The sequence below is a fragment of the Myotis yumanensis genome, unplaced genomic scaffold (genome assembly GCF_028538775.1).
Source record: "Myotis yumanensis isolate MYYU_CA2020_CCGP unplaced genomic scaffold, mMyoYum1.0.hap1 SCAF_12, whole genome shotgun sequence".
In the NCBI taxonomy this organism is placed as follows: Eukaryota; Metazoa; Chordata; class Mammalia; order Chiroptera; family Vespertilionidae; genus Myotis; species Myotis yumanensis.
In genome coordinates, this window is record NW_027223763.1 from 1,984,489 (window position 1) to 2,007,477 (window position 22,989).

General features: G+C 59.3%; 1 protein-coding gene and 1 non-coding gene across 2 annotated transcripts; one reads left to right on the top strand and one right to left on the bottom strand.

Moving 5' to 3' along the window:
• The first annotated feature begins 328 nt into the window (after positions 1-328).
• Positions 329-454, top strand: LOC139021352 (U6atac minor spliceosomal RNA). The gene has a single exon (XR_011473467.1). It is a non-coding gene; the product is annotated as a U6atac minor spliceosomal RNA (small nuclear RNA).
• Positions 455-1,791: 1,337 nt separating this feature from the next.
• Positions 1,792-16,034, bottom strand: WDR5 (WD repeat domain 5). Its single transcript, XM_070430335.1, has 14 exons — positions 15,935-16,034; positions 13,340-13,532; positions 12,616-12,724; positions 12,242-12,315; positions 11,355-11,444; positions 11,095-11,184; positions 10,875-10,958; positions 9,468-9,523; positions 8,257-8,303; positions 5,994-6,069; positions 5,419-5,452; positions 5,049-5,123; positions 4,440-4,527; positions 1,792-3,518 (listed from the first exon to the last, which is right to left on the bottom strand). The coding sequence occupies exons 2-14, from the start codon at positions 13,418-13,420 to the stop codon at positions 3,418-3,420; spliced, it is 1,005 nt and encodes a 334-aa protein (XP_070286436.1). The 5' UTR covers positions 13,421-13,532; positions 15,935-16,034; the 3' UTR covers positions 1,792-3,417.
• Positions 16,035-22,989: the final 6,955 nt, after the last annotated feature.

Here is a 22,989-nt window from a genome sequence, read left to right on the forward strand (position 1 = left end):
CGCAGAAAGTTCCGAGCCAGTTCCCGACCGTTCGAGAGTCGTGTTGCTGTTTTGTTTCCGGGGGACTCTAGTTTGCTGTAGGACACGGGACTTCCGGGTGCTCCTCTCAGCCTTTGATTGGCTGTACTTATGCATATATTAGAGCACGAATAAAAAGAGGTTTTCCACACGCTAAAACGAATATGGACGGTTTTAGTGTAGACAGTGTGGTCCCTGTAGGATGTGAGTGCTCTCTCTCGTGTCTCTGAAACATGTACATAAAGTCACCATGACCTAAAAGTGATGGGAATGTAGGGCTTTAAATAGCTATCGACGCCACGCTCTACTTGTGTTGTATGAAAGGAGAGAAGGTTAGCACTCCCCTTGACAAGGATGGAAGAGGCTCTCGGGCCTAACAACACACATACGGTTAAGGCATTGCCACCTACTTCGTGGCATCTAACCACTGTTTTTTTTTTTCCTTCTGCCCCGAGTACAGTGGACCACGTGACTAACAGACCTACCTGCGTGCACAGACCTGTGATGCACCCATGGGCGGCGCACAGACACGTGACTGCTTTGCTCTTTGAGCTGCATGGCATTCCACTGACATGAGCACACTGCCTCCGGTCTTACTCCGAACTTCCCTCCTTCCGGTGCACCAGCCTTTGGATGGGGTAGTTCGTGGGGTGGTTCGTCTGCCAGGAAAAACTGCCACCTTGACTTGGGCCAAAAAAAAAATAAGAGGCCTCGCTGGTGCCCTCGGTGCAGGCCCTGCCTCTGGTGTCTCAGCCATTACCCAACATACAGGGAGCTGGGCGACCACTGTCACCCACAGAGATGCCGAAGCTGTGCGGGGGGAATGACTGTTGCCCTGTAGGTTTCCACCACTCCTGCCAGTTTTGAATCCATTTGCAAATTCACTTCAGCATGTGTACACGGACATGTGTACGTAGTATGTACTTCTGGTTGCTTTGTGTTTCCTATGTAGGTTGGTGTTTGAATTCTTCTGAATCGGTGGTGACAATTCCAGCCACGGAGCTTCTGGACGGCAGGGGCAGGGCGACCAGGCGCAGCCGCAGGCCTGCAGGCGAGCCCTGGCCTCCTGGTCAGGGGAGGGACACCGAGCAGCTGGAGATCAACCACCTCGCACAGGCAGGCCTCCCCGGGGCAGTTGACACCATGCTGTGAACGTGTCTGAGCACACAGACATGTGTATACACCTAAGCTTGTTTGCTTTTTGTTCCTTTCGTTTTTGAGAAGCATGCAGACATACATTCTTTTTTTTAAGGTATTAAGGCAACTGGGAAACCTGGATAGCGAATACTTGACTGAAGACTATTTTAGGTGTGTCACGATGGTATGTGATAAGGTTCTGGAAGAAAGTTTTTTTAGCCCAGCTAGTGCGGCTCAGTGGCCGAGTATTGACCTATGAACCAGGAGGTCTCAGTTCAATTTGGTTGCAGGCTCGATCCTCAGTGGGGGCGGCGGCAGGAGGCAGTCAATATATTTTTTATAAAGAAATCTCTTTTAGATTCTACGTATTTGCTGCCTAGAGAATGAAACCCCTGGGACTTGCACTTACGGGCAGGGGCACAGACAGCAGAGGCGCTGTCTCCGGAGCTGGAGGACTGGACGTAAGGGTTTCCACTCTCCCTCGTGATGAAGTCCTGTGACAACCTTCATAGTCGTACAGGCTCATTTTTTAAAAACCATGAACTTTCGCCCGAGGCCCCAGCTGTAATAGGGCCACATCAATTCTACCCCCATAACAGCTACACATGAAGGTAAAAAATTCTCAGGGGACAAAAATACAAGACATGAAAATCTTTATTTCCAAAAAGTGAATGTATTTTTACATAAATCTACAACAGAGAATTCCAATGTAGAAAAAATACACTATATTCAGGATACGGTGCTCCGCACACACCCCTCCTCCCGGGGGCAAACCGACACCAGAACCAACAAAACAAGGAGCAAACTCTCCCGGGAACCGCCAGCCAAGTCCCCGCAGCCTCCGCTCTCCTATCAGGACGCTCTGAGCGGGGGGCACCCGAGCGATGCACCCTCTCCCTGCGGCCGTTTGTCCCAAAGACAGACAAGCCACAAGCACATCTACTTCCAAGGACGGTCTGTGGCAGCCGCCCAAGGTGCCTCAGGGCTGTCACGCTCCTCCTGTGCCACAGTGGCCACCAGGGGGTTCCCAGGAGGCCTGTGAGGGTGGCCCCCACTTCCTCACAGCCCATCAACTCCAGGCCCTACAAGCTTCATCCACCACTTGGCACCGTCCCAAACCCCAGAACCAGGGCCCGGGCTCAGGAGAGCAGGGGCTGAGACCCAGGCTGTGGATGGATGTCAGCTGTCTGCTCACCCAGCCCCGGTGGGTCCGCACCTCCCTCACGCCTCCACCGAAGGTCTCAGTGCTGCAGACCGGGTTCGAACCCAGGGGGGCCTTGCTACATGCAGGGGTCCCCAGGAGCCAGCCACTACCACAAACTGCTCCGCAGTCCTGCCCTCACGCCCACCGCTGCCCAGGCTCGGCCGGCCGGGAGGGCCAGGCAGGCGGATGCCACCCTGCTCCCTGCCACCAAGGACTCCAAGAAGCCTGTCACCAGCAGGTCCTTAGGCCAGCAACAGAGGAGAGCCACCAGCTGGTCCCTCGGAGCAGAGCCTGCACCGGGAACTGAGGTTCTGGGGCCTCCTGCACCCCAGTCACCCCGAGAGCCATCTGCAACGTTCAGCAGGACGTTTCAGGGCCGGGCTCCGTCTCAACTAGCCCCTCCCCAAGAGCTCGTCCCCGCCGCGTGCACAGTGTTCAGTGCAGGGTCCCGTCCCGGCCTTGACCAAGTCCGTGCATGTGCCAACAGCAGGGAGAGGAGCTGCCAGGGAGCCCGCTGCCAGGTCCCGCCTGCTTCCTGCCTGCGGCGCGGTGTGCTGTGTGCATACCACACTCCAGCACCGATCGCCTGAGCACGAGGGTTCAGACATGGCCTCACAGGGTCTGGGTTCCAGACAACCACACGGGGAACCACTACAGGCAGGGCCGGCGGCAGTGGGACCGGGTCGGGCAGTGTCTGCTGCCAGCCAGGACCTGCGGAGCCGGGCGGAGAGCCGAGGCGACTGGTCACAGCGCTGGCACAGGCAATAAAACATCAAAAACAGTACAGAACGCTTACTGGGAAAACACCGCGACAAACTGAACTTCACCTCACCTTCTGTCATAAAAAATGAAAAGTTTTGTTGACTGAACACAATAGACTAGGAACTCTTCCCAGTGAGAGGAATCGGCAATGTCACCTCTAGAACTTTCTGGTGGGAACTCTCCCCCTTGGCCTAATGGTCCTCAGAGGGGTCCAGGCCCCGCCCCGACCCCCAGCCTGGATCAGGGGAACCCCAGGCTCCGCCCTGCCCATCGGGTCATCCCGGCCGCGGGCGGGCCTAGCAGTCGCTCTTCCAGAGCTTGATGGTCTTGTCGTTCTCCAGCGCGGCCGAGGCGATAATGTTCTCCGTCGGATGGCACGCCGTCGAGATCACCACGTCTGCAAACAAGAGACGGTCCACACGCTCCCGCCCTGCACAGGGACCGGCGACAACCCCAGGGCCGCTCCCCGCCCAGCGCTGACCCCGGATCGCACAGCCTGTCCCTGCAACAACCTCAGGCACCTGGGCGGGGAGCCTGCAAGGCAGCGCCTAAGCGCCAGTCGCCTGCAAGGGGACGACAGGCCCGAGGGGGACCAGGCGCTGCGGGCAGAGGCCACACCAGGCTGGGTCACAGGTGGTCTCTGCCTGGACAACACCCTCAGCGGGGCCGAGCCCACGCCTGCCCTCCCGCCACCGCCTGGCTAAGCCCTCGGGGCTGCCGTCACAGGAGGCAAGTCCGTGCCATCACAGCAGCGGGCACCAGGCTCAGCAGCTCGATGCCCTGGACTTACAAAGGCTGAAGCCCCGAACTTGACCTTCCCCCACGCCCTCGGGGGAGCAGCGCGTCCGCCCCGGCTGCCCCGAAGAGTGCCGCGCCACGGGGAGAGCAGGCCACGTCGGTGCCCCTCCGCCTCTGGGGTTAAGCCATGTGGGGGTGCTGCTGGTTCTCAGGGGGCACACCACTCTCTACTGACTATAGAAGGTGGGTATGGGGGGGACAGGCAGCTGGGGCAGGGGCAGCCCGAGTGCTGAGGAGCCAGTGAGGGGGTGAGGGGCCCGAGTACTGAGGAACAGGCCTGCCTGGAGTCACAGCCCTAGGAGCAGGGCCTGCAATGGACAGAGGCGTCCTCACTCCCGGGACACGCTGGGCACGGGCCAGCGCACAGGCTGCCTACACGGACAAGCCACAGAGCCAGGCAGCCGAGGGGAGAGGCGGAAGCCAGGACCTGGCGCTGGCCAGCCACTCCCCAATGGGCAGCATCACCTGGGCCAAGCACTACAACACCCGCCTCGCTGCGGGCAGGGCCCGGCCAGCTCACCTGTGTGGCCCTGCAGCTTCTGCACAATCTCCTTGGTCTGCAGGTTCCAAATGTACACCAGGTTGTCTTCTGAGCCGGACACGATCCACTGGGCAGATAGGGACGAGGTGAGGGGAGTTCCCATAGCCCCGGAACTCACCCCTCCCTCCCGCACTGAGTGCTGTCCTCACCCCCCTCCCGCTCCCACTCAGAAACAGAGCCACACACGGGGCATCGAGGATGTAAAACGTTCTCTTCAGTTACCACTTTAGAGGTTTTGTGTCGCTTACATTTCAGCTGAACGTCACATCTCCTCAGTCCCACTGCCCTGGACTGAGGCAGGCAGGCCTGGGGCCCGGCTCTGGGCGGGCCCGGCTCCGGGCGGCCCTGGCTCTGGGCAGCATGGCCCGCTAGGCGACCACTCAGACGCCCGCCCGTGCCCACCGCTCCTGGGAGCTGTGCCAGGTCCGACTTACAGGGCCGGCAGGTCCAGGAGCACCGGAGTCGTGACAGCCCCTTTCCGAGTGACGGCCACCACTCCACAGCGTGTGGCTCTGTTTTCGGTTTGTGTGTCTTGTTTTGTGCACAGGGGCCTCTCAGGAGGCCCTGGGAAGGACGGCGAGAACTCACCTTCCCCCCCGTCACGGAGAAGTTGGCAAATATGCAGTACTTCTCGTTCTTGTGCCCGGTGTACGTCTTCAGGCACTGAAAGGACACGTGCGGGTCAGAGGCTGCTTCCCCGCCTCCTGACAATCCCCGAATGCTGTGTGCTCGCCCTTTAAGGCCAACCCAACGTCACTGTGAAAAGCGCTCAAATGCCCACAGCACAAACCCACGTGGTCAGAGCTGCTGTGTCAGCTGCAAACACCCACGTCTTGGAGAAATTTGCACCAAACCAACTCAATGAACATGGCTCTCTGAGTGCCCCCAGCTCAGCCATCAGCCAAAACCCCACCCGGCCTTCGTACACCCGGCCCGGCGCGTCGCCTCTGCTGCTTACCTTCCCTTTGCTGTAGTCCCAGAGTTTCAGGGTGCTGGAAGGAAAGAGGGGGTCACACACGCTCCCCGGCTGTCACTGGAACCCCCAGGCGCAGGTGCAGGTGCCAGCAGTGCGCGGAGCCCCGGGATTTGAGGACACCCCAGAGCACAGGGCGAGAACCCCAAATATTTAGCTCAAAGACATTTTGAAAGAAAGCTGCTGGCTGCTCCCACACCACTGGGTGGTCACCTCATGCCTGCTAGAGGGACGTGGGGGACCTGGTTCCAGAAACATCCCAACCAGACTGGAGCACAGCACCAGCCTCCTGGAGCAGAAAGGCCCCCACAAGGGCGCTGCGGCGGGAAACGCCGGGGCTCAGGAAGGCACCCCGCCCCTGGGCCCCCAACGCATACTCAGCAAAGCCCGTGCCAAGGGCGCTCCCGTGGAGGGCGACCGGGGACTGCCGGGGAATCTGCTCCCAGGCGTGTGGGGGGAAACGGCGCAGGGCCAGACGCAGCTCGGCCGCTGCCGTCCCCCAACCCTGCAGCTGGGAGGCCCGCCCTGGGGAGGAAGCTGGGGGCGGCGGGAGCACTCACTTGTCCAAGGTCGCCGCCAGGATGTACTTGCCGTTCGGGGAGAACTTCACGAAAGACACCGGTGGGTTGTCGTCGTCTGCGGGAAACGGGGGGTGAGGCGGGGCTCGGGCCAGCGGGCGGGAGGAAGCACCCTCAGGTGAGGCAGCTGCCACCGGTGCCAACACCGCCGCCCCGCGTGCCCCGGGAGAGCCTGCTTGTGCCTGTCCAGCCCACGGACCCCTGTGGGGCCATCACCCTGACACGAGGGCTTGGGGAGCACAGGCCTGCAGCAGTGCAGACTCGGGTTGCCAGCCCCCCACGGGCACAGTGAGCCACCCAGCATCAGCTTCCTCACGTGAAACATCCACACGCCCAGCCAGGCGGGATGTCAGGACTACGCAAACCATTTGGGGGAATGCTCTCAGGTGTCTTCCGTGACAGTTTTGCAAAAGATTTGTAAGTTCCTCTAGAAAAATAGCATTGCACCCACACCGCTGCGTCTGACCCCCGGCAGCCCTGGGACCGCGGCAGGAGCCGCCGCGGGCTCAGCATCACCCGACAGCCGCAGGGGTCAGCACTCCCAGAGACCCCACAGGAGGGGCCTTTCCGCCACGTGACAGTGCTGTGCTCCCCGGCCAGGCGAGAGGACCGGAGCTGGCACCTGGAGCGGGAGCGGGGGCGGCTGGCGTCCTGAGCGCCAGGGGAGTGGCATTACCACTTTGGAGAACCCAAGCCTGGCTGCCGGGCACCTGGGGCCTATGCCGCTGGCTGGTCCAAGACACTGGAAAGGCACAGGGAAGGCGTGAGGCTGCCAGCCCCTGGGTGCCAGGGGCCCCGCCAGGAGGCAGGTGGGTAACGCAGGCGAGATGAGGGCACCGACAGCCCCAACCCAGCCCCTGAGCACAGCCTCAGCGGGACTGTGTGCTCCAGTCCAGAAGGTTCTACCTCCTAGACCTGGGCTGAGAAACGGGACCAGGAACCACTGCCCGCTGCCCGCCTTCCCCAGGCTCCGGGGTGCTGCTGGCCTTTTGCTGGTTAACCTCTCGGGCCTCAGTTTCCCCCGCTGCAGAGTGGCTGAGCTGATCAAAGGCTAACATAACTGGTTAACAGAGAGCGGAGGAGCTGCACCAGGCCGCCCGGGAGAGACGGGAGAGACGCCATGCCCGACTGCGGGATGTCAGACTGTGGGATGTCGCTGCGGGAAGTCAGGACGCCCCTGTCCTGGCCCGTTTTGCTCAGTGTCAGAGCGTCGGCCCCAGGACCGAAGGGTCACTGGCTCGATCTGGGTCAGGGCACAAGCCCGGGTTGCGGGCTCGAGCCCGTCAGGGCCATGCAGGAGGCAGCCGATCGGTGATTCTCTCGTCACTGATGTTTCTCTCGCCCCCTCTCCCTTCCTCTCTGAAATCAATAAAAATACGTATCTTTTAAATCAATGGAAAAATATTCTCGGGTGAGGATTAACAAAACAAAAAAGTGAGACCCTCACAGGGGCCATGACCCAGCTTGAATGGGTTTTAGGAGTCTGACACCAGCGCACAGAACAGCCCCTGCGAGGACCTAGGAGCCGGGAGCCCCAGGGACCAGCCCTGCAGGCGGGAGGCGAGCTGGACAGCCTGAGCCACCCCACAGCCTTCCCTCCCCCGCACCCCCCCACATGCTTCTAAGGCAGCCTCGGGAAGGAGCTTAGGGGCGCACAACCCCGTGGCCATCCCCTCCACGTGGCTGCCGGCCGCACAGACTCCCCTTTAACCTAGAACTGTGAATACTTCCGGCTCAGGTGATCAGGTTCGTAAACAGCACCCCCCCTGACTGAAACCCTCCAGGGTGGACTCCCTCCCCAGAGCCTTCCCAGGCCCGAGGCCCCTGCAGCCCGCCCACAGCACCCACCAGCCAGCCAGGCCAAGTCTTCCCACTCCAGGACACCCTGGCCCAGAGCGCATCCCTCCTCTAATGCCGCCTGCAGTGACCTCAGGGCCTCTGCTCCAGGCTCCTCCACGCCCCTCCTCGGAGCTCGCCTGGAGGGCAAGGCGCAATCAAGCTGCCCCAGGAAGGACTAGGACAGCCAGGGCCTGGCAGGCACAGGCAGAGGGCTCAGGCCCATCAGAGGACAGGGTGGGGCCAGCCTGGTGAGGCGGGCAGGAGCAGTGGGCGATGGGAGGGCGGCAGAGGAGGGAAATCCTCCCAGAGGAGCAGATGCAAGACAGAGAAGGGGCTCCCAGAACCTCAGGCGGCAAGGCGGGCGCGATGGAGAAGGGCCCTGCCACCCAGGGCCAGCGAGGCTCACCGATCAGCGTCTTCAGGCACTGGCCAGAGGCGGTGTCCCAGATCCGGCTGCAAAGCAAAACAAGTTGTGAAGAAGCCAGTCACAGCAGGTGCCTGGGAGCGGTTCTCAATCAAACAGCTTTAGAGGGAACGCACTTCCCCCGCGCTGTCCCGCTCACTTGGCCACTGAAGTTTCTCTCGCACGTTCCAGGGACCAGAATGGGCGCTGCGCACGCCACGGACCCGTGCGCTCTAGCTCCTCTTCCACAGCGGCGATCACACAGGGCAACCGCCAAGGAGCAGCGGGGTCTCCTGCACAGGCACCCGGGCAGGCCCACCGAGCCCTCCCCGCTCTGGCACCGTCCACACGCACGCTCCTGCCAGCACCGAGGGCATCACTGTCTCCCTCCCCGGTGGACGTTCCATCTTTAAGTCCCACGGGCCTCCATGCCCCCTTGGCTTCCCACCTGCTCGACACCATTCCCCACCCCTCCTGTCAGGCCTGCAGTGGCCACTCTGTGAGGTGTTTCCGGAAGAGGACGAAGGGTCAGAGGGTTTTAACCCCAAACTGACAGCCTCCTCCCAACACCCAGATGCGCTATGCCGCGGCCCCACAAACCCGCCCTGACGCTCACTGAGTTCATCTAAACCAGCGGTCGCCCACCGGTGGTCCGTGAGGTCGGCGACCACTGACCTAGACCACCAACGTGCATCTTCCCTCCTGCGCCTCCACCCCCGCACACGGGCTTCACACCCCCAAGCTCCACGACCACGATCCCCGAGACTGCACTGACGGTCTGCCGCCACCCCCGTCCCCGAGACTGCACTGACAGTCTGCCGCCACCCCCGTCCCCCTGCCCGCCTGCGGTGGGGTGTCTGGAGTCACCGCTCGGGACTGACAGCCTCATGGATGCCAGGCAGGCTGGCTCCAACTCGTCACCATGAGCTGGGCCTTCCCCGCCCCAGGCCCGGGTGCCTGGCCGGTACATGTCAGTGTCCACAGGCGCTCAGTCTGGCCCAGGCCTCGCGGGACCCCTGCGGGGAGGCACCCTCCCGCCACACACACCGGCCATGGGCCTGGCAGCACCCCGCCCCCTGAGGCTGCACTAGGTGTGCACCCGTCCGCAGCCCTCGCTGCTCCGGAGGGCAGAGCCCGCCTGCTCCCGCTGCTGCCACCCGAGGGCCACGGCTCACAAGCACGCGTCACCAAGCAGAGGGCGCGCCTCCACTCACCAGAGCCCGTCGTAGCTGCTGGACACGATCAGGGACCCGTCGCGGTTGAAGTGAACCTGAGGGGGAGGGGGAGGGGGAGGAGGACTTGACGCCAGCAACATGGGCTTCTTCCCCGCAGCCCCACCCGAGTGCGGGACCAGCCTCTGTGCTGCCCCCGTGCTGGCCCCTGAGCCACCGCCCGAGCGGTGGGGAGAGGACCGCTTTCCCCTGGGGCCTCTCAATCGAGTTTCATGGAGGAGGAACCACAGAAAAACCAGCCTGCAGTCCGCCTGGAGGAGCGAATCGCTCACTAGGAAACAGACTGAAAGGAAACCCATGGCCACAGGAGCTCCTCCTGAGGCCTGTCCTGTCCGGGGATCCGGCCTCCAGTCGTCACTGTCGCCCCTGCACACCCCAGTGAAGGCAGCCTGACCCAACGTAGCCAAAAATGACTTCCCTTGACATTGCTTTATAAAAGCAAAAAAAAAAGGGGGGGGAAACCCCGATTCAGTAGCCTCCTAAGATGGACGCTGGTGGCTTCTCACCCAGGTGCCCGCCCACGGCCATCCGAGCGCCAGTCCCTGCCACCGCCCCACTGCTCCAAGCCCCGGACAGGGACACACACCCGGGCCTGCCTGAGCAGCCTGGTGCTGCGAGGGCACAGGAAGGAGACCCAGGCGGCCCCAGGCTGGCGGCGGTCCGGCCCCCATTGACCTGATCTGAACGTCTAGCTCTGCAGGGGGAGGGGACACACCTTCCCACAAACACTTTCCAACCTGACACGTCCCTCTCCTGTAATGGCTTCACCTCTGGGGTTTTCCTCCTTTGCCCAATTGAATCTCAGTGCCAAAGGGTCGCAATGTCAGAGGGAGGGTTCACACGCATCCCTGTTCTTTCTGTTGAGTCCTGAGCCGACGTTACCCAGGATAAGCCTTCTTACAACAAATACCACCTTTTATAGGCTGTCTCCCTTCCTGCAACGGGACCCCCTCCTGGGTGAGATGGAGGCGCAGGGCAGCCCTGGGGCCATGCTCTCAATGGAGCCATCAACCCTGTGTGCAGTGTGACTACACTGCTGTGCACACGCTGGCCCCTGCAGGACGGCAGGGGGACCCCACGGAGCAGGATGGGCGCTCTCGCGCCCACCCCACACTGTTCTCACCACGACCAGGGATTCTCACCGCACCTGGGCCATCCCACCCGCCTCCAGCCACCACCCACCACTCAGCTATTGGCTCCACTCTAAACTCACACTGTACCCTGGTCACACTTCCCAGGACTGAACGCCCCAACTGGAAGGTTCCGTTTGGGGACACCACTCCCCCACGCTACAGCCACCTGCCCTTCCATGGACTGAGATTCTACAGGGTCACCATCCACACTGCAGGTGTCGATAGAGCCCGGAGTTCCCAGGTCAGCGGGACTTACAGCGGAGACGGGGTCCGAGTGCGCAGGCAGGGTCTTGAGGCACTTCCCCGTCTTCACATCCCATATCCTCACGCTCTCATCAAACTGCAGAGAAAGGGGAGATCCAGGCCACTCACAGGGAGGACAGGAGCTGACAGACCTCGGAACCCAAAACTGCCACCAGCCCCCCAGCAGGTCACCTCTGTGCCCACCCCCACCCGGAAGAGGCCAGCACACTTACGGAGCCTGAGACAATGAGGTTGGACTGCGGGTTGAAGTTACAGCAAAAGACATAATTACTGTGTCCCTTCAGGGTTTTCAGACACTTTCCCTACAATGAAATATTGATAGACTATCATTCCAGCAACTGACGGCGGGGCCAGGCTGACCGATGCACACCTGGGAAGCACGCCTGGGAGAGCCAGGCCGCCAGGCCCCGGCTGCCCCCCGGCCCCTCTCCACTCACATGCTTCCCCAGGAGGGACCCCGAGTCCGGCTTACCGAGCTCACATCCCATATCTTTAGGGTTTTGTCATCTGAGGCAGAAACAAGGAGGTTAGAATCTGAGGACCAGGCCACATCGGATATTCCCTGGGGAGAAAACAGAGGGTCACCCCCTTGAGGGACAAAACACAATGAACCTGCAGAAGCCAAATCCCCCTCCCATCCAACTGGACACACAGCCCTCGTCCCACCCTCCACGACCGCAGCCAGCGCTGAGCACAGGGAACCCCACCCGGCCGAGGACCAGCACGCTCTCGGCGGCTCTGCAGGCCTCACCGTGGACAGAAACTCATCCGGGACTCAGGAGTATTTGCTTAAAAAAACAAGCGGTGGCAGCTCTGGCCCGTGGCTCAGTGGTTAGTGTCAGCTCTCACACCAAAGGGTTGCGGGTTCAATTCCCAGTCGAGGGCAGGCACCTGGGTTGTGGGATGTCTTTCTCTCTCCTAAGCCCCATGGGCCCTTCTTCTGCCTCTGTAACTTGTTCCCTGAGTCCATGTGAAACAGTGGGCTCCCTCTTTCTACCTTGGTGACTTTTCTAAATAAACCGCCACTTGTATTTGAAAAAACGAGCAGATGCAAATAACCACCAAAAAGAACCTGGAGGGGCCCCGCCAATGTGGCTCAGGGGTGAGCGTTGATCCATGAACCAAGTGACTCCCGGTCAGGACACACCCGGGTTCCAGCTCCACCCCCAAGCGGGGTGTGCAGGAGGCAGCTGATCTTTCTCTCTCTACCAAAATCAATAAAAAACATATTTAAAAAATAAAAAGAATTCGGGGGGAAACTCAACATAACTCCACAGGCCTGAGAGAGGGGCCCCACCCACGTGATGGCTGGAGCTACGCTGTCCAGCAGCCACCACAGTGTGCAGGGCCGATACCTACCAGCTTGTGACCAGATATGGTTTTCTCAAATTTCCCATCATAGGCGCCCCAAATTTTAATGAGCTTGTCTGCAGCTGAAAGAAGGGAGTAACAAAGAGCCAGTCATCCAGAGTCCAGAATCTGGGTTTTCCCACCTGAGCCCCGGGAACAGTGAGAGGGACCCTGAGGAGGGCCACCCACACGGAACACTCTCCACTGCCATGCAGAGTGGCAGCGGCACAATTTCAACGGGGAATGGATTCTTCCAGTTAAACTCGGAAGCTAACAGGCACACCCACGCTGCACCGACGCAGAGGGGTGTCTGAAAGCAAGCCCCCCTCTCCCCCCGACACACACCGGTTTCTCCCAGCCACCAAGGCCCCGCTGATACTTACACGAACTCGCCAGCCACTCCCCATTCGGGCTGAATTTCACGGAGGACACGGCTTTCGTGTGGCCGGCCAGGGTGAACTTCAGAGCATAGTTTGGTTTCACAGGTGTAGGCTGGTGAAGAAAGAGTACTCATCAGCCACAAGTACCCACCACCACCAAGTCAACCGTCAGTCCGGATTCGATCCCAAAACTGACTGTCAAGCTCAGACCTCGGCTTGAGCTCCACACCACGTGGCCACCAGAGCTGTCTGCTTGTCACCTCAACCTGAACAAGCAGCCTGAAAAAACCAGCGTCCCCGGGGCTAGGTTCTCCGGAAGGGAGAACCTCAGTGCCTTGGCTCCAGCACCCTAATCCCACCCACCCAGACCACCAGCACCCACCCGTGCCCACTGGGTGGGCACCCGCCCGCCTGCCCGCATGCAGCCCCAAGCAAACCGGAAGGCTGCTCCCGGGGAAAGGTCTGCAGGGGCCTGCACCTGCCCAGGCATCAGAACTGCGGCCGGGGGTGGCGGGAGGGGGCTGCGGAACAGCGCTGCCTGGGCCCTAGACTCTCACAGGAGGACTGAGGAGCTGTGTTGTTGCTAAGGCCCCGCCCCAGGGGACGGGTCTGGAAACCGCCAGTCACAGAACACAATCCCGAGAACACCCTGATGGACCTGCAATGCCCTTCCCAGGCATCTTGCAGCCCGTGCCCCTGCAGTTCCCCAGGAGCCGCGGGGACTTGCCTTGCTCTGTGTGGCCGACGACGAGGGGGTGGGCTGCGCTCGGGCAGCCTCTGCCTCCGGCTTCTTCTCCTCCGTTGCCATGGCTCCGAGGCCCACCGGGCAGCAGGGAGATGCAGGCGGATGGGTTCACAGCTCCACACAGAACACTCAGAGCAGGAAGAACCGTGGGCTACTGCAGCCTACAGTGGGGGACCTAGGCCAACAAGCAAACCATATATTAAAAAGAAATTTCCAGGAAAAAGGATAAAAAACATTGGACCACCTTACAGAGCCTGGATCTGCTGCTCCAAATGGAGGCGCCTGTTACCCTAACTCCCTAAAGCTTTCAGAGGCTGCAGGGCCGAGCCCCCTCAGGCTCCTGCAGTAGCTGTGATCAAAAGCCCCTCCTTCAAGGCTGCTCCCTCTTGTTACCTGCGGGCCTGCAGGAATGCGGGAATGCAGCCCCGCCCGCCCAGTAAACACAACCTCTGCTTCAAAGGGCCCTGCACGTTATAAACCACTGAAGGCTGCTTGTCAGGGAACCAGCCGGGTTACAGGAGGCTGCGCTTGGGGTGCACAGGTGTGGAGACTTATCCAAGGCCTCACATGCACCCGGGGATGCAACAGCTGAGAGCCATGTCTGCAAACCCAAGGGCTCCCCTGGCCCTGCCTGCTGGCGCAGCCGGAGCATGCGCCACGGCGCCACGGTCTGCGGGAGGGAAAGCCTGGCTCCATTAGGTCTCACCGCAACCATGGGAACTGCCCTCCCAGAAGCACACCGACCGGGGCTCGGAGGGGAGCCACCAGGGTGTTCTTGTAAGTATCATGGCCGTCCAACTCCCGGAAGCCGGAATCAGCATCAGGAGTTTGCACTGTGAGTTCTTGCTTGGAGCTTAAAACTGAAGTGTGCACAGTGAAGTGAAATGGAAGCCATCAGAAAAAGAGCAAGGCTCAGTCTTCGTCCACGAAGGGTTAGGAATTACAACGCAGCACAGCAGAGCAGAGGACGGCGCGGCCACGGCTGGCCACCTGCAGCGAGGACGGAGCCCACTGCACCGCGTGGGGGAGGGGGGAGGGGGCGGGCAGTCCTGCCAGGGAAAACGTGCTGGCACTCAGCTGCCGTGGGCAAAGGCTACTCGGCGATGATCTGCGGCCTTCCCCTCGGTGGGCTGGACCAGTCCCGGGAGGGAGGAGCAAGGACCAGGGCTAGAAAGTCCCTTCCGGAGAACCCAGCCCCGGGGACGCCGACCACACGGGGCTGAGGCCAGTGTGGCTCCCGGGGCGCCGGAGACAGGAAAGGAGAAAGGAGCGCTTCAGGGACCAGAACAGCGCGTTTTAGCATAAAAACGGAGGCCCAGCAGGAGGTGCGGCTTGGCCAGGCAAACCGGCTGCCCTCAGGTGAGGACAGGAAGGATGCCCAACCCTCCCCGCCGGCCCAATCCGCTCGCACCTGGGGCGAGCCAAGCATCCGCGCAAAAACCCAGCTGGGCTTCCAGCCGGACCCCACGTTTCTCCCTAAAGGGCGGGGGGGGGGGGGGGGGGGCGGAGCGTGGCATTTGGGGCATTTTTAAACCCTCGGTGGTTCCTGGGGCCACTGGGAAGCCGGCTGGGGACTGGCCCCTTAGAAAGGCGGTCTGGGAAAGGGGACACCAACGGCCGCTGGCGCTGGCCCCCCGGGCACCCTACCCGCCCCCAGGTGCTCCCTCACCTCCTGCGGCCAAGCCCGGACCCTGACTGCTTCCGGCTGCAGGAAACAGGCAGGTTCCTGAGCTGCAGGGCAGAGGCCAGGCCCAGGGGCGAGGGGACGCCGGAGGCAACCTGGCGACCCCAGTGGCCAGCCCGCGGGAACAGCGCTCCCCGCACCGGCGCCCGCGCTCGGCCGCCTCACCTACAGTCCCGCGGCCCGGCCCGCCCGGGAGGCCGTGTGCAGCGCCGGGCCCGCCAACGGGTCGGTGAACGGACCCGGGTGGGAGGGAAAGCGACCGGGAAGGCGCGCCTTTCACATCACCCGAACGGCCCCGGCGGACCGGACCGGAAGGGGCCGCCGGCTCGGGGCCCGCCGCGGGGGCCTCCCCTTCCGACAGCGAACCCCACCGAACCTGGGCCCGGGGCTCTCGGGGGGACGGGGCCTGGCCGCCTTGGGCTGAGGCCGAGCAGCAGGTCGGGGTGCGGGCGCGCCCGCAGCGGAGGGCAGACGGGGTGCGCGCCCGTCCAGGCCCGGGGCGCTCGTGGGGTGTGTTTTTTGGAGGCGCCGTGCAGACGGGGGGGACCTGCTGGCTGGCTGCGTGCTTGTCACTAGGCCCATGGGCAGCGGCCGCCCCGGTGAGCGCCGGAGGTCCCGGGAGCCGCCGGGGGCCCGTGAGGGGAGGGGACGGGACCTCCGCGGCGAGGCTCCGGTGAGGAGAGGGGCCCCGCGCTCGGCCGGAAGAGGGGCGCAGGGCGGGTACCCGGAAGGCGAGGCGGCATGGGCACGCGGGGCGTCTGCATCGAGGGGCCCGGCGCGCGGGACCGGGCTGAGGCCGGGCCCGCCGGAACACGTGCGGCGGCGGCGGCGGTTTGGGGTGCAACGGCGTCAGCCCCCCGCACGTGCCCGCAGCCCAGGCGTCCCCCACTTACCTGCGGGGCCGCGGCGGGAGGGAGCGGGCAGAGCGCCCCGGGAGTCGCGTCGGCCGCCGTCTGGGCGGGAGCCGGGCCGAGCTGTACGAGGCGGCGCGGAGCCGGCGGTGCGCGTGCGCGAAGGGCCGCAGCGGCGTCGGGGCGGGGCGAGCGCACAAAGCCGGCCTCTCGGAGGGGCGCTACGGGGAGCGGCGAGGGCCAGAATGCCTCGGGCAGGCCCTACGCCTTAAAGGAACAGTGCACAGTGCGTGCTTCCTGCTTAAAAGCCTTAACCCATAGGTAACCGGTTGCAGGCCGTTCTCCTCCTGCGCTTTCTAGAAACTGAAGTATAAAGACACTACCGCAGGGAGAGATTGAAAATGGCGGCAGAGTAGGAGGATGCTGCATGGACATGCTCCCAGCTGGAATTACAGCTGAAATACAGAAAGGCTTCCTGAATAATCAATGGAAAACTCACAGGAGAGAACCCTGATACCAAAGCCCGAAGGTGGAGACAGCATAGAGACTGGTAGGAGGGGCAGAGGTGCGAAAGGGCTGGCCCGGCACCAACAGATGGCAAATGAAGTCCCCGGAGAGATATCTCAGCTGTGGGGCGGGAGGCGGGGGTGCCACTGAGAACTCTGGGATCTAATCCCAAAGCTGAGCTCCCCAGCAGAGAGCACCAAACTGAGGAGGGTACCCACATAACATTTAGCTGTGAAAAGCAGCTTTGGGGGTGCTGTCTGCCAGGGAGTGGCAGCTGAAAGTTCGGGCACCCTCCGAAAAGGGCCACGGCACAAACATTCCCTGTGGACCCACCCACCTGGTGCTCCGGCAGCGGGAGGGTGAAGTGGTCTGGATCGGTGAGAGCAGAAGCCAGGATGAAAGACTCGGGGGACAGAGCTCAGAAGGCAGACACCCCAGTTTCCTGGGCTGAGTCATTCCCTCACCCAGCGGAGGACCTCTTCCCCAACAGACATCTGCCTTGCCTGGGGGAGGACAGTCGACACACCCTATTGGGAAACGCCTTGCCCTGAGATTAAAAGTAACAATGAGCCTCAAGGCAGAGCACCCAGTTGAAAAAACTCTCGCCACCCCTGAGGACGATTGCCTAGGGGCGATTCAAGTCAGAATCCAATTAGTCTAGGTCAGTGGTTCTCGGCCTTGGCTTGGCATCACCTGGGAATCTTCTGAATCCTGATTTCTGGGCCTCGTCCTCCGGAAATTCTGTGTCTTTGTTACTAATGTTGTGGCCGCCCCCGCCCCCCCCCCCCCCCCCCCCCCGCCCCCATCACAAAGAGGCCCAGAAGTTAGGATTTGGGGAGGAATCCCAGGTGATTCTAGGGTGCGGCCAAGGTTCAGAACCACTGGTCTAGGTGGTATCTGGAGGCTTTGAGTCTATTGCCTGACCCAATTACAGTGGGGCCTTGACTTACGAGTGTCCCGACTAACGAGTTTTTTGAGATTACCAGCTGTCTCTCACCCAATTTTTTGCATTGAGTTGATAGAGTAATTTGAGTGAACGAGCTCCTTAATGAGCTCAGTCACTGAATGAATTAAACTCATAAGTCAAGGCCCCACTGTCGTCAGAAACAGCCTTTAACACTGTCCTGCACTAGAGATTGAGAGGTGTAGAGGATCTACCTAAAACATAGTCACAAACCCAAACAGACAGCCAAAATGAGGAAACAAGGGAACAACCCCCAAATGATAGAACTAGTGAATTCTTCAGAAGAAGAGATCAAGGAAGCAGAGAAGAAATTTTTCGGAACAGAGTTCAGAGTAATGATGTTAAAAATGCTCAACAGTATGAAAAAAGATATGGTAACTATGAAAAAAGAACAGTCTGAGATAAAGAATGACATAACACGAATAAGAACACATTGGAAGGAATACACAGCAGATGGGAGAAGCTGAGGATCGAATCAGTGAATTAGAAGACAGAGTCGAAAATATCACTCAATTAGAGGACCAAAAAGAAGAAACAAGTAAAAAAACAGGAGGACAGCTTACAGGAGTTGTGGGACAATGTGAAACCTAAGAATATTAGAGTAGGTGTGCCAGAAGAGGCAGAAAGGAATAGAGAAGTTGTTTGAAGCAATAATGGTGGAAAACTTCCCTAACCTGGTAAAGGAAAAAGTCACACAAGTTCAGGAGGCACAGAGAACCCCAAACAAGGAGAACCCAAACAGACCCCTGCCCAGACACATCATAATTAAAATGCCCAAAATTAAAGACAAAGAGAGAATCTTAAAGGCAGCAAGAGGAAAGAAAACTGTTACCTGCAAAGGCGTTCCCATAAGGCTGACACCTGATTTCTCATCAGAAACTCTACAGGCCAGAAGGGAATGGCATGAAGTACTCAAAGTAATGGAAAGCAAGGATCTGAGACCAAGATTTACTATAACCAGCAAGGCTATCATTCAAAATAGATGGTCAAATAAAGAGCTTCCTAGACAAAAAAAAAAAAAAAAAAGCTAAAGGAGTTCATCATCACCAAGCCAGCATTACAAGAAATGCTATAGGGATTGCTGAGAAGAAGAAATGGAGAGAGAAACCTCGCCATACAGAACTAAAATGGCTCTAAATAAGTACCTCTCAATAATAACCCTAAATGTAAATGTTTTAAATGCTCCCATCAAAAGGTGTAGGGTAGCTGAATGGATAAAAAAAAAACATGGCCCAACTATATGCTGTCCACAACAGAGCCACCTCAAAACAAAAGACACACACAGGACGAAAGTGAAGGGATGGAAAAACATTTTCCATGCAAATGGAAAAGAAAAAGAAAAGCTGGAGCAGCAATACTCAGATCTGACAAAATAGATGTTAAAAGCATCATGCTAAGCCAGCGGTTCTCAACCTGTGGGTTGCAACCCCTTTGGGGGTCGAACAACCCTTTCACAGGGGTCACCTAAGACCATCGGAAAACACATATATAATTACATATTGTTTTTGTGATTAATCACTATGCTCTAATTATGTTCAATTTGTAACAATGAAAATACATCCTGCATATCAGATATTTACATTATGATTCATAACAGTAGCAAAATTATAGTTATGAATAGCAACGAAAATAATTTTATGGTTGGGGGTCACCACAACATGAGGAACTGTATTAAAGGGTCGAGGCATTAGGAAGGTTGAGAACCACTGTGCTAAGCGAAATAAGCAAGTCAGAGAAAGATAAATATATGATCTCACTCATTTGTGGAATATAGTGAACAACATAAACTGATGAACAAAAATAGAGCCAGAGGGAAAAAATATTCCAGAATACAGTGGGGCCTTGACTTACTAGTTTAATTCGTTCCGTGACGGAGCTCGTAACTCAAATTACTCGTATGTCAAATCATTAAAGTGAACGAGTGAGACACGTGATGCTGGGCTGATGTTGTGGCGTTCACTGTGACTTTCGCTGCGCCAACTAGCGGTGGGGTATCTGAAGCTGCCTTGTAACTCGAATTTTAGCTCGCAACTCAAAGCAAAAAATCGGCCAGAGACGGCTTATATCTCAAAAAACTCGTTAGTCGGGACACTAGTAAGTCAAGGCCCCACTGTATAATAGAAGTAATCCTATTATTTGCAGATTTTTAAAAATATATATATTTTTTATTTATTTTTTACTGAGAGGAAGGGAGAGGGATAGAATCAGAAACATGAGAGAGAAGCATTGATCAGCTGCCTCCTGCACACTCCCTACTGGGGATGTGCCTGCAACCAAGGTACATGCCCTTGACCGGAATCGAACCTGAGACCCCTCAGTCCGCAGGGCAATGCTCTATCCACTGAGCCAAACCAGTCAGGGCTATTTGCAGATTTTTAATATTTCCTATAACTTTTGTGATATCTACTACACTAGTACAGTTGTGGTAATATTATTATACTAAAATCCTTTTATTCTTGAAATATTAATGATTATTGCATGTAACATTACTATATGTAAGATCATTTTTCCTGAATAATTGGTGTCTATTGCATGTAACATTATCATATTTAAAATAGTTTTTCTTGAGATATTAATGTTTATTGCATGTAACATTATTATATTTAAGATAATTTATCTTGAAATATTAAGGTTTATTGCATGTAACATTATTATTTTTAAAATCGTTTTTTTCTTGAAATAAAAAAACGGGGGGGTGGGGAAAAAAGACACTACCGCGGGGCGCCAGGGTCCCCCTCGAAGGCTCACGCTCTGAGCTCGCCCTGCAGCGGCGCGCCCGGGGCAGCAGCGCTCTCCGCCCGGAAGCGAGGGCTGGCGGCCCAACGTCTCTGCTGAGCTCCGGTCCCTCCTCGGCCGCGCGCTCAGGGCGGCAGCTGACGCGTCCAGGGCCTCCGCGCGGGGTCTCCATGGTGCTCGGGACGCCGGGACCCTTACCTCCCCGCTTGGCAGCGCAGACCGCGAGCTCCCGCGGCTCCCGCCCGCCGGCTCCGCGCCCCCCAGCGCTCCCGAGGGCGCCCCTGCTGCTCCCCGACCCCCCGCCGAGCAGAGCCGATGGGGGGGGCTGCTCCGCCGTCTGCAGGGTGACGTCTCCGGTACCATCACCTGCGGTGACACGCGGGAAGGGAGGCTCAGAGGCCTCGGGAGGACGGGAGCCCCAAGCCCGGTGCATTCGCCCCCCACGGCGGCGCCCCTTCGCTACCCACGTGGCTCTTAGCGCCTTGGAGGGGGTCATGGCCCCCCCCCCCCCCCCCCCCGGCTCCGCGCCCCCAACCCAGCCCATCGCAGAATAACAGGCAGCCTGTCATTTACCGACTGAAACGGAGCCCCAAACAGGACCCGGGACACGGTGCCGACAGGAGGACGCGGCATTTGAGATGGAAAGGCCCCGGGACGGGAGCGGCGCGGTTGCCATGGACACCGGTCGGAAGGCGGGCAGCTGGTGTGGGCGCCCCCCCAGGGCTCTCCGTGCCCGGAGGCCTCCACTCCCGCTTCTACTCCCGTGGAGGTGAGGCAGCGGCTGCAGAGGGTCACCTCCGGCCACTGCCCGCCCCGGCCCGCCTCCCCACGGTCACACCCTCCTTTAAGGCCCAGCTGGCTTCCCCGGCCCCGGTCCAAATGCAAACTCAGCCGCGGGAGTTTACCAGACCCACCTCCTCCTCTCACCTAGTGCCCCCCCCAAACTGTGCACCCCGGTCCCGGTGCCAACTCCAGAGTCTTCCCATCTCCACGCTCCACTGCGGCCCGTGGAGCAAGACAAGGGCCCTGACCCCCGAGCTCAGAACTCAAGCCAGGTTCCCGGTCTATTGGTTTCACCTCCCTCCTCCAGAAGACAGACTTCCAGGGAGCCCCACGGGCGGGGCTCAGTGGGTGAGGTCAGCCTGTGAACCAGGAGGTCACAGTTGGACCCCAGGTCAGGGCAGAGGCCGGGGTTGCAGGCTCCATCCCCGGTGGGGGGCGTGCAGGAGGCAGCTGATCCATGATTCTCTCTCATCATTGATGTTTCTCATTTTCTCTCCCTTCCTCTCTGAAATCAATAAAATATGTATATATATTTTTTAAAGAATCAGTCAATGAATACATGAATAAGTGGAGTAGCAAACCGATGTTTCTCCAAAAAAAAAAAAGAACATCGCATCTCATAGGACTGGAAGCTTCTGAGCAGCCGTATCTAGTCGCAGGGCCGGTCGAGGGCTTTCCCGGGGTGGCAGAGGAACAGACCACGTGGCAGAGACTGGGGTGCCCCCCACACAACCCAACGCAGGCAGCAAGCTGGGCCGGAGCACTGGCCCTTTAACAGCCGAGCCCCCAGGTTGGGTTCCGATGGCAGTTGATAAGGGACCCCGGGACGTGGGGGATGTGCAAGACCCGGTCCCCCTTCGGGACAGCCGCCCGCCAACTCCACCTCCATTCCCGGGGCTGCTGATGCTGCCCAGCCAGCCCGAGGCTCCCGCCAGCCCAGGTCAGTGTGGGGGGGGGGGGGCGTTCCTTCTCCCTGGTGACTGGTGTGGGAGACTTATGTCCCCACTTTCCTCCACGCCTCCTCACGGTCCATGCGACCGGCATGTTGCCCACCATCCCTGGGCCCAGTGGGCCTTCAGCTAACCCGAGTCCGTTGGCCACTCCAACCCTGGTATCCAGACCGCCATTTCTAGCCCTGACTGCCCAGCCTTCGCTGGGGCCTCGGTTTCCCAGGGACAGAAAGAGCAGGTGACAGGAGGAAGCGTGACTCTTGGCCAGATTCTCTCCTTCCAGGGCCTCTGCCCAGGGGGTGCCCTCCCCCATGGACCCATCCCTTCCTCCCTCCTCCCTCTCGCCCCCAGTGAGCACCCCAGCCCGTTTCCCCTGCATCCCCTCCCCCCTGATGCCGCCCTCTCTAAGGCGACCCCTTAGGCTGCCCCCCTAGGGTGACCGACAGCTCAGTTGGCTTAGGACGGTCTCATTTGAAAACTCAGCCCGGCTGGTGTGGCTCAGTGGTTGAACCTGGAGGCCACACTTCGATTCCCGGTCAGAGCACATGCAGGGTTGCGGGCTCGATCCCTAGTGAGGGGCGTGCAGGAGGCAGCCAATCCGTGATTCTCGTCATTGATGTTTCTATCCCTCTCCCTTCTTCTCTGAAATCAATGAAAATATATTTTTTTTAAAAGAAAGAAAACTGCCCTAACCGGTTTGGCTCAGTGGATAGAGCGTCGGCCTGCGGACTTAAGGGTCCCGGTTCGATTCTGGTCAAGGGCATGTACCTTGCTTGTGGGCACATCCCCAGTAGGGAGTGTGCAGGAGGCAGTGGTCGATGTTTCTCATCGATGTTTCTAACTCTCTATCCCTCTCCCTTCCTCTCTGTAAAAAAAAATCAATAAAATATTTTTTTTTTAAAAAAAGAAAGAAAACTGAAAGACCCTGTCCCCGGCAATCCCTCAGCCCAGGGACTGTCCCTTCCTCAAGGTCCCCAGGCTCAGCCCTAGGCTGCCCGCCCCACACCCCCACCCCCACCCCAGCTTCTCTGCCCCCTTCCCATCCCTGGGAGCACCTCGACCCTCACTTGTCCACCTCCCTCCCTCCCGTGGGTTCATGGGAGTGGGGACAGCCAGCCAGGCTGCAGAGCCTGCTGGGAGGGGCACACAGTCGGTGC